General features: G+C 41.7%; 1 protein-coding gene across 1 annotated transcript in view; it reads right to left on the bottom strand.

Annotated features, from left to right (window-relative positions):
• Positions 1–958: 958 nt before the first annotated feature.
• The window catches only part of TMC2 (transmembrane channel-like 2), a 122,708-nt gene continuing 112,302 nt past the window's right edge, over positions 959–11,364 (bottom strand). Inside the window, exons 16-19 of the mRNA XM_006874862.1 lie at positions 10,163–10,288; positions 8,853–8,931; positions 6,508–6,625; positions 959–1,179 (exon numbers count right to left, since the gene is read on the bottom strand). Of these exons, the coding sequence (XP_006874924.1) occupies positions 959–1,179; positions 6,508–6,625; positions 8,853–8,931; positions 10,163–10,288 (544 nt within the window). The remainder of the gene's footprint in view (positions 1,180–6,507; positions 6,626–8,852; positions 8,932–10,162; positions 10,289–11,364) is intronic.

Below are 11,364 nucleotides of genomic sequence, written 5' to 3' on the forward strand. Positions count from 1 at the left end.
CATGGTTGGTCGAGAGTTGGTAAAGGTGAGTGAGGTCCTTGGTGAGATATTTTGACACAGTAGGTAAATCAATGGACTTAAATATAGCAACAATCATAAGGATAGTGCAGGCAACATTTTGTTCTGTTATATACATGAGGCCAGTCAACTATAGTCAGAGCCAACTCAACTATAATTAACAACAACAAACAGAATCACCAGAGACAAGTCTATGCATTTCATCGTTTGCAAAATTCTTCCAAGAAACTACCTTCAAGGTACCTTATCCAATAAGCCGGTTATCAAATTCCTTTTAGAATTTAATGCATGAAAAATATCTTTCTGCCCTAAAGCAAATTTAAGTTTCCATTAATTAGAGAAGCACATTCATTTGCTTCTTCGCCTGACTGCTCAGAGACTTCGATGCATTTTTTAGTGCTTAATGGTGTCAGTTTCCCTTAGGCTGGCTGTTGAGGGATCATTGTCTTCTCTCCCACCAAGACTAAACTTTGGTCCATTTGCCTTTATTGCCATTGATGTCTTGTTCCTTTCCTTTAAATCACCTTACCTCTTTTAGCTGGAGATGATGATGGTCAGAAATGTGGGCTTCCCAAAATGAGTGACATAAAAAAAGTCTACTGGGGCAGGGGTTTTAGGTATCCCAGGTCTGTTTCTGTCCCCCAAAACTTGGAGCCAAGGGAAACCATCATGAGTGCAAGGTCCAGAGGTACCTGAATCAAACTTTTGGGAAATACACTTAGTGGAAGGAAGGCTCTAGGTCCTCCACAGGGTAGATAAAGTCATTGTTTCCACCTCTTGGTAACCAATAAGGGCCCGGGATTTATTAATCAGAGTTGCCACAGTAAATGAGAATATATAAGAACAGAGAAGAAGACAGGATGCTAATTTGGGTGAATGTGTGAGACAGTTGGGGCCTACAGATCAGCTCCAGAAGTGGTGCTCCAGTAAGTCCCAGGTGTCAGTGGGGCGGTGGTCTCCGTGTACTCTTTCCAGAAGTTGACCTCCAAGGATGAGTCTGAGGCAGGGGTTGGCTAGAATTCAGCCTGACTCCAGGAGGCTGAGATACAGGAACATTCCTGGTGGTAGGCAGTACAGTCCTGCCTGCAGAACTGGAGGTCCCAGGGCCCTGAGCTTTCTTCTCCAGAGTCTGGCTTGGGCTGGTAGAGTGAGGTGTGGTTCCTGAAAAATGAACCAGGACAGGAATAATGATATGAGAATTCATTCCAGTAGTCTAGCATCAATGTAGAGCTCTCTGAAGTTGCCCTTAAGTTGATTTCAGTCATGTTTGATCAAGTGAGAGCTGTCAGATTATCCTCAGTGATCTGAGGCACCTAGGCCTAGTGTTTGCATAAGCAGGGCTGGAGAAATTGGCTTTGAGCTCTAGCCTTGGGCCAGCCTCTCCCGTGTGAAACTGAGATAACAATCACAACAGCTCCATAGGATGTCACTGTCAGGGCCAAATATGATGACAGAGGGGTAGGAATCATGGAAATCTTTGGAATCAGATCTAATTTTCAGCTGCTTCACTTACTTGCTTTCTTTCTTTCCCCTAACTCCAATTTAGAGGCAAAGAATGGCCAGCTCTTAATCAAACCCAGTTCTTCTTTTGGGACACAGAAGTAGACTGACTAGGTTTCCCTTGGAGATTCTTATGGCCATGTGAAAGAGGCCAGAACTTTGATGGGCACCATTTGCAGGTGTGCCTTCCAGGGTACTCACTCTGAACCAACTAATGCAGGTGCAACCACAGGCCGGAAGGAACCCAGGCCCACTCATTATTACTTGGAAGAATGTGACCATCAAGTAAAAACCCTTCATTTGGACTTTATGTTGGGTGAGAAATAGAACTTATTGTATTTGAGCCATTTGATATTTTAGACCTGTTTGTTACAACAGCTAGAACCATCCTAGCTAATCTCTTAAGAAAGAGAAACATAATGAAGACCAACCATCTCCTCCACACGCTGGTTCTGCAAGTGTGTCCAGAAAATGGTTTGATTTTTAAATGGGGACCATCCTTGGAAAATAGGATCATACCAAAGATGGCATCTTTCAATTACATCTGTGATCACTCTCTTTTGAAGCCCTGGGACGCTGTCTTTGCAACTTATATGACTTTGTCTTACATTTATCTTTCTAAACAGTCCAGAGCTTCTCTTTATAAACAGACTATAAATTGGTTCTGGTAGGAATAGTAGCTCCTAGATTTAAACCTCCCTAAAATAAACAAAACCCTGTACAGGGTTGCTATGGGTTGATCTGACTCCACGGTACATCACCACCACCACCAAAATAAACAAAGGAGCTCTGGTAGCATAGTGGTTACGAATTGGGCTGTGAAACTTAAGGTCAGCAGTTCGAAACTACCAGCTGTTCCGTGGGAGAAAAATGAGGCTTTCTGCTCCTGTAAAGATTTATAGCCTTGGAAATCCTGTACAGGGTCGCTGTGAGTTGGAATTGACTCCACGGCACATAACCACCACCATCACCAAAATAAACAAAATTCAAAACTTAGAGATTAAATATTTCCCCCTCTAAAGCAGTTATGATCCATTCTTGGCCAACACTCAGAGCATCTGGAAGATGGGCACACTAAACAGATTAAGAAAATCCAGGCAGGCAGTAATAGCATTCCTACATTGGATTAAGTAGCCAGACATTAGAAGGATGTGACATAGTAACCGACAGATTCAAGAATGACAAAATCTTTGTATGAACATTAATTTATGAAGAATATAAAGGAGTAGAATTGCCATAGGAAACATAATGAGGAGTTTTGTTGTTGGTATTGTTGTTACTCAGTTATTTTGACTCATAGTGACCTCACGTGATGGAAAAAAATTGCCCAGTAGGGTACCCAAATCTGTAATCTTTGTGGAAGCAGACTGCCTCAGTTTTCTCCCACAGAGCAGCTGGTGGGTTCCAAATGCCAGCCTATCAGTTAGCAGTTGAGTGCTGTGTAACCTATGTGCCACCAATGCTCCAGGTGTTGTTGTTAAGTGCCATCAAGTCAGTTCCATTTCATAGTGACACTATGCACAACAGAATGAAACACTGCCCAGCCCTGCAACATACTCAAGTGTTGTTATGTTTGAGCCCACTTTTACTGCCACTGTGTCAATCCACCTTGTTGGGGATGGGGGGTGGGTCTTCTTTTTCTCTGGACTTCAACTTTTCCAGGCAAGATGTCCTTCTGCAGGGACCAGTCTCTCCTGATTGTTGTTGTTATTGTTAAGTGCCGTTGAGTTGGTTCCCACTCATAACAACCCTGTATAGGATTTCCGACGAGTGGCTGGTGAGCTTGAACCACTGACCTTGTGGTTCAAACTGACCTTGCAATCCAACGAATTAACTCGCAGTGCTACACTAGGACTCCTGATAATATGTCAAAAATATGAGAGACAAGTCTCACCATTCTTGCTTCCAGGAGCATCTGGCTATACTTCCAAGACAGATTTGTTTATTATTCTGGAAGCCCGTGGTGCTTTCAATCTTCTTTGCCAACACCATAATTTAAACACATTGATTATTCTATGGTCTTCCTTATTCATTGTCCAACCTTCACATGTGTGTAATGCAATTGAAAATACCATGACTTGGGTCAGGTGCACTTTAGTCCTCAAACTGACATCTTTGCTCTTGAATACCTTAAAGAGGTCTTTTTCAGCCTAATGTAATACATTGTTTTATTTCTTGATTGCTCCTTCCATGATTGTGAATCAAAGCAAATTGAAGTCTTTGACAACTTCAGCACATTGCAGACTGTTATTGAGTCTCCCTTCAATCCTGATGTCATGTTCTTCTTCTTCAATTTATATATAATTCAACTTCTCAGATTATTTGCTCAGCATACAGATTTAATATGAATGGTGAGAGGATATAACCCTGCCACACATTTTTCCTGATTTTAAAACATTCAGTATCCCCTTGTTCTGTTTGAACAACTGCCTCTTGGTCTATGTACATGTTCCTTGTTAGCACAATGAAGTGCTCTGAAATATTCATTCTTCACAATGTCATCTATAGTTTGTTATGATCCACACATAACATATTGCATCGTCAATAAAACACAAGTAAACATCTTTCTGGTATTCTGTGCTTTCTGCCCAGAACCATCTGTCATCAGCAGTAATAACCCTAGTACCACATCCTCTTCAGAATCCAGCTTAAATTTCTGGCATTTTTTTTGAATTTCAGCTATTTTTGAATTAACTTCAGCAAACTTATACTTGCATGCAATATTAATGATATTGTTTGATGATTCTGTTGGGTCACTTTTCTTTGGAATAGCACACATATTGGATCTCTTCCGACTGTTTGACATAGATGAGTGAGGGCCTTCAGTGCTGCATCAGTTTGTTGAAAGATTTCAATTTGCATTTTGTCAATTCTTGGAGCTTTGTTTTTCACCAATGCCTTCAGTGTTGCTTGGACTTCTTCCTTCAATACAATCAGTTCTTGATCATATGCTACCTCTGGAAATGGTTGAACATTGATCATTTCCTTTCAGTACAGTGAGTCTATATTCATTCCATATTCTTTTGATGCTTTTTGTGTCATTCAATATTTTGCCTTATTATTGTTGTTAAGTGCCGTTGAGTTGGTGCCAACTCATAATGAATCTATACAGGGTTTCTGAAGTGAGTTTGAACCACAGGCCTTGCAGTTCAAACAGAACTTGTGGTACAATACTTACATGGAATCCTTTAAAATTGGAACCTGAGGCTTGAATGTTTTCTTCTTTTCTTTCAGCTTGAGAAATGCTGAATGTATTCTTTCCTTTTGGTTTTCTAACTCCAGGTCTTTGCACATTTTACTATATTTGACTTTGTCTTCTTGAGCTGCCCTTAGGCATTTTCTCTTCAGTTCTTTTACTTCATTGTTTCTTTTAGTTGCTTTAGTTTCTCTATGCTCAAGAGCAAGTTTCAGAGTCTCTTCTGGCATCCACTTTGGTCTTTTATTATTATTTTTTAATGACCTTTTATTTTCTTCATATATGATGTTCTTGATGTCATCTCACAACTTTTCTAGTTTTTGGTTATTAGTGTCAAATGCATCAAATCTGTTCTTGAGATGGTCTTTGAATTTAGATGGGATATGTTCAAGGTCACATTTTGGTTTACATGAACTCATTTTCATTTTCTTCAGCTTCATCCTGAACTTGCATATGAGCAACTGATGGTCCATTCCACAGTTTTGTTTTGGTTGATAATATTGAGCTTTTTCTCATCGTCTCTTCCCACAGATGGAGTCAATTTGATTTCTGAGTATTCCATCTGGTCAGGTCCATGTGTATAGTAAAGGTCCATATACCTTTATAAACTACATTTTATGTTGTTTATAAAGGTATTTGGAGTCCTGGTGTGGCACTGTAGGATAAGCACTGGACTGCAAGTTCAGTTTGACCCCAGCTGCTCCTCAGAAACCATATATAGGGTTTCTATGAGTCAGAATGGACTTGACAGCACTTAACAAAAGCAACAGCAACATAAAGGTATTTGCAATAAATAAATCATTGGTCTTGCAAAATTCTGTCATGCAATCTCCAGCATCATTTCTATTACAAAAATCATATTTTCTAATTCCTGATTCTTCCCTTTCTTTCCAACCACAAGTAATTACCAATTGCATGTTTGATCAATTTCAGACTGAGGAAGTTGGGAGAATTCTTCACTTCCATTTAGTAGTTGGTGCATAAACTTGAATAATAGTGGTATTAACTTGTTTTCCTTATAGGGGTGTGGATATTATTCTATCACAGACAGCGTTCTTGTTGGTGTTAGACTCATGGTGACCCCTGCACAATGGAATGAAACACTTCTGGTCCTACTCCATCTCCATAGTAGGTTGATTAGAATGTTGTTATCCATTGTGGTGCATTTCTTCTTTGCCTGAATGCTTCACTGGAATCCGTTCACTATCAAAGCAACACAGAACTCTCCATCAAGGGGGAGGTGGTGATTGCACATGAGGTGTATTGGTCAGAAATCAAGGCTGGGTCACCCATATGGAAAGCAGGAATTCTCTCAATCACTGAACTATCATGCCAGCTGAGGAACTTAATAGAAATGAACAAAAGACTGCTGGAGAGATGGTATTTTCTTCATTTCCAAATGTTGTTGTTAAATGCCGTCGAGTCTGTTTTCCAAGGAGTGTCTGGTGAGTTTGAACCTCTGACCTTGCAGTTCAAACTGACTTTGCAGCCCAGCGCATTAGTCCACAGCACCACACAGGGCTCCTACTTTTATTACTGCCAGCGAATATTTATTGATTCTTTGTCAGGAGTCTGGTAAATACTTTAATGCATGATCCTATCTCATTGTCACCATCCTTTGAGGGAAGTATTATGATTTTATAGAGAAGAAAACAGATCTTCATCATTTGTCCAATCTGATACCACTAATAGCTGTCAGTCTGATTTCAATCCTAGACCAATTTCACATGATATGCTCTTTCTACCATTCCATGTAATGTTTTATAAAGTACTCAGAATGGAATAAGATTTACCTTCTTCTGTGAGTTGGAGCTGGGTGGCATTTTTGGAGCTTCCTTTAAGTGTGTCTCCTGAATCTTTGACGATGGCCCTGCCTTTGACAGACTTATGGAACTTCTCAACGTCACGGAGCTGCAGGAACAACAACAACAAAAAATTAACTGTTGGTTCTGACCAAAGACATGGGTGTTTGAGGCTTCAGCGCAGCGAAGTACTTCATATGGCTCTTCTTCCTATAGCCTTTGGAACTCCCACCAAACATTTTTTTTTTTTTTTTTTCTCTTTTCCTGATGGGCCTGAGTAGAAAAGGTGGGAGAAGATGCTGATGGGATGATATGAATCAGTTGTGAATGATTGTTAACAGGGATAATAGTGATTGTAAAAACCTGGAACTCCAATGTGGGTATTTAAGGAGCCATTTCAGAAGCAGGAGAGGGGATTGCTCTGCCATCAAGGAAGAAGAGTTAGGCGTGGAGCATGTTTTTGGACCCTAAGATTCCCTGTGCATTTGAACCTCCTTGACCCAGGGATAGAAAGCAGTGACACTTGAGGAGTGGCAGAGGAGTGACAGAGGAGCAGAAGCAGCAGAAGCAAGAGCCCGAACACCAGACAGAAAGGTAAGATTCCCAGCCCATGGAGCAAGTAAAGCTGAGTGCCTTTGTTCAGGAGGCTCATTTATGGAGTGGGGTGTCTACAGGAATGTAATTGTAAGGTTTGCTGACCCCTTGAGCCATAGTTGAGCAACTTTAAACTGAGGCTTAGAGTGGTGTGTCCTTTGGACATTTATTAGCACCCCTAAAAGAGTTTTGTAACATTGCTGGAGCAGAGGAGAGGTCAGGCCAATGGACCAAGGGCCAGAGAGAGGCCTGCCTATAGGAATGGCAGAGGAGGGGCTTCTTTGACTGGAAGAATTGTGGCCTGAACATTACTAATTCTGAATTGTAACCTGTTAACTTCCCCAATCTACTCCAGAGTTGTGAGTATGGTGTCTGAAGTCTGTGTGACCCCTGCCATGAATTATCTGGACCCTGATGAGTACAGAGTGATGTGGGAGGGATGGTTGGTGCCCATATTTTTATTTATTTATTTATTTTCATTGAGGCTCTGAGCACAGGAGAGTGAGAACTAGAGAGCAAGAACTCTATTTTCAGTTCTTGGTGGTGGTAATGGTGGTGTTAGCTGTCATTGAGTCAGCCCCCAGCTCATGGCAAGCCCATGCACAATGGAACAGAACACTACCCAGTTATGGGTCATCCCTATGTGAGGCTGCAGATTGGACTGTTTTGATGCGTAGGGTTCTGTCAGCTTATTTATGAAAGTAGATAGCCAGGCCTTTCTTCTTAATCCAGTTTTTTTCCCTGTCCATTTTAGTCTGGGAATTCTACTGAAACCAAGCCTCCATGTATAGAAAGGTATTGAACCTAGGACTCCAGTATGAGAGGCAAGAATTTGACCATTGACCCATCAATGTTCCTAAAATCCTGGTAACTCTCTTAAATCATCTAAGTTGTTGGTCCTTATCTGAATGCAGAGACAAGCTTGAGATTCTCAGATTCACATAGTGTTTGAAAGAATGCCTGGTCAGAGGAAGAATAGAAACTCTTCTGATCTTCTATTTCAGTGGTTTCTATAGCTGGGAAGGAGCCCAATGAGGTTAACAGAAAGCATTATGGATGGTAAACTGGCAATCAGACAAATGAGATTAGTTGAGATTAGTTTCAAGAGAAGAGAAAAGGGAGTAAGGATGTTTCTATATCTGGGCAGGAGCCCCGTGAGATTAACAGCAAGATGATAAACTGGCAACCAGACAAATGAGATCCATTTCAGGAGAGGAGGAAAGGGAGTAAGGATGGGATGGGTCTTGAGTTTGCTCTTTAAGGTCTAAAGGAGGTAGGTTGACGGAGAATAGAAGAGAGCAGTCAGAAGTCAGAGATGTTGAGAGATGGCTACCCGTTCATAGAGACCCTGTGTAGGGTTTCTGAGAAACAGCTGGTGGGTTTGAACTGCTGACCTTGTGGTTTGCAATCCAGTGCTGATCCTACAGCACCACATAGCCATAGGGGTCCTAGTATGACACTGTAGGATCAGCATTGGATTTTGAACCACAAGGTCAGTGGGGTCAGCAGTTCAAACCCACCAGCTGTTCCTTGGAAACCCTGTGCAGGGTTGCTATGAATTGGAATCAACTCGATAGTACTTAGCAGCAACAAGTGCAATACCAGTTCCTATAATACAGATATTTTTAGATTTGCTTTAGATGGAAGCCATTTAACAAATACAACTGAGATTAAAAGGCAAATTAGAAAACAAAAACATGACATCTTTTTACCCTCAAAGATGAAGCTCTTGCCAGACTTACCGCTTGAATTTTCTTCCTCAGCTGGGCATTAGCTCGGGCAAGGCTTTTGGAAACTGAGTTCAGGTAGTAGATGGCCAGGCTACAAGAGAGAAGGGTGCCTCCTGAGTTCCTACCACCTTGGGAAAGGGCAAGAGCCCATGCTTTTCCCAGGACACTGAGGCAGGGATTCCAGTACAAGTGCTAGGCCTTTGCTGCAGGGCATGGGCTAATCCTACCCTCCTACATTCCTCACTTGATCTGGAGAAGGTCCTGAAGGCCTCTGTTCCCTCCTTCTCTCTTCTCCTGAGTATGTCTATGATTTACCATCACTAGTTCTCAGAGTGTTCAGTAAGGGTTAGTTTAAGGGTTCATTTATCTTCAGGAGAAGTTTGAGTGTGGCAGGGTTTCTTTTGTACAAAATCAGTTGCTTGCCTTTCCTGGGCCAAGTTCTGTGCCATGTGCATTCACATCCACATCTCATTGGTTTTCATGAAAACCCCAGGAAATAGAAAGGATGCCTCCCATCTCTACAGATGAGCATTTGTACCTCAGAGAGATTAAGTAGCATGCCCAAGGTCTCCCAGCTTTTAGTATTTCACTCAATTACTGTCAACTCAATTCCTACTCATGCAGTGTCACATGTGTCAGAGTAGAGCTGTACTCCATAGGGTTTCTGATGGCTGATTTTTCAGAAGTAGAGGGCTTTATAGTTAATGTCAGTGCCCACCCATGTCCTTTGTACACTGTTTGCTCCCTGAAATACTTGCCACTACCAGTACCTTTAGAGTCCTGGTGTGGTGCTGTAGGTTAATGAACTGGACTGCAAAGTTAGTTTGTGAATGGTAAAGTTGGCAGTTCAAGCTCACCAGCTGCTCCTTGGAATGGGTCAGAACAGACTGAATGACAACAACAATTAGTACCTGTGTGCCTAAGGCTTCCCTCCCAACCTCCACATAAACTAGTTTACCCATGAGCACAGCTGGTCAAAATTGCTGGGAATTGACTTCCCATCTCTTAGCCTACATACAACCAATGACCTATACCTTTAGGGTGGGATGACTCTGAGAAACGTGCTGTGCACTGTCTCCCAGAGTTCCCCAGAAGGATCAAATACTCAAGTGGTAGCAAGACTAACAATGGCCTTCCTATCCTACCTCACTTCCCCATCCAATTCCCCAGTAAACTTCTTGAATTTGAATCCTTTTATTGGTGTCTGCTTCTGGAGAAGCCCGACTAACACCAAAGGCAAGAAAGAAGGACCTGTCAAACTGTATACCCTACTAAAAGGGGAAGTTTCCATGCAGTAGAGTCATGGTTTCTGACCAACTTACAACATCAGCAGGATGGCAGGAATGATCAAGCCTGGATTGGCGAGGAAAGCAAAAATCTTTCCCAGGAAGTTTGGGAAATCATTTTCAACAGTCTCTTGGATGACATCGTACATTCTGTTTTTCCCGCTATAAAGAGGAGAGAGGATGGGTTACAGAGTGTTGCAAAGCTCATGTGGCGCACAGAACCATATCTGTGACCTACAGATCCAAAGCCACCACTCACCACTGCTTTCCTGGAAGACCCAGAACCCTGCCGCAAATGGACTACATGTAAAAATGCCCCACAGGGGGCTGCTATTTTGACAAGGGCTTATAGCTGGGTCAGCACAAAGGCTTACCAGATTCATGTCCTTGGTAACCAACAATCTCTCAAACCACAACCACATGGTGTTTTGTGTCTGACATCTTAACTAAGAATGGGAAAATGGATATTTTCCTGTGTTCCAATAGAGAAAAAGATGCATATAATGTAGCTACAACAACATGAAGCTGCCTCTGGGTCCCTTGGCAGTAACTAGTTCTCTAGAGGTTGATAAATAAAAGCTCATGGTATCTCTCAAAAATATCTGCAGTTAGTCTTTAGGTTATAATTCTAGTATTAGAACTGGCTCTTGACCAAATTCACAGTGATATTAACAGTTTTCTTCAAATGCCTAAGATGAACTATTTTTCAGAGTGACTACCTCTAATGCCTGCCCAGAATCCAATGGAGTCTGTTGGTTCTTGGTTGGCTGTTTGGAAGTAGACTTTGAGATTTCCAGTTCAAATGCTGCTCCCCCATTTATTAGCTGTGGAGCACATAGACCTGTGTTCATACTCTGACTTTCCGCAGTACAGCTGCACTATTCAATGTGACTATTCAAAATAAAATAAAAACTATTTAAAATTCAGTTCTTTTGTCACACTAGCAACATTTCAAGCATTCAATAATGTTTATTGGAAGAGTGAGCCCTGGTGTAGTGCTGTAAGGTAAGCACTTGACTACAGGGTTGGTTTGTGCTACAAAGTTGGCAGCTCAAACTCCTAGTTGCTCCCCAGAAACCCTATACATGGTCGCTATGAGTTGGAACTGACTTGATGGCACTAACAATAACATTGGAAAAGCAAATATGGAATATTTCTAGTATTGTAGAATGTTCCACTGGTCAAGACATTGACCTTGCTTTATCATCTCTTGTTGTTATGCACTGTCAAGTTGGTTC

This window comes from Chrysochloris asiatica, unplaced genomic scaffold, assembly GCF_000296735.1.
Source record: "Chrysochloris asiatica unplaced genomic scaffold, ChrAsi1.0 scaffold00304, whole genome shotgun sequence".
NCBI classification, from domain to species: domain Eukaryota; kingdom Metazoa; phylum Chordata; class Mammalia; order Afrosoricida; family Chrysochloridae; genus Chrysochloris; species Chrysochloris asiatica.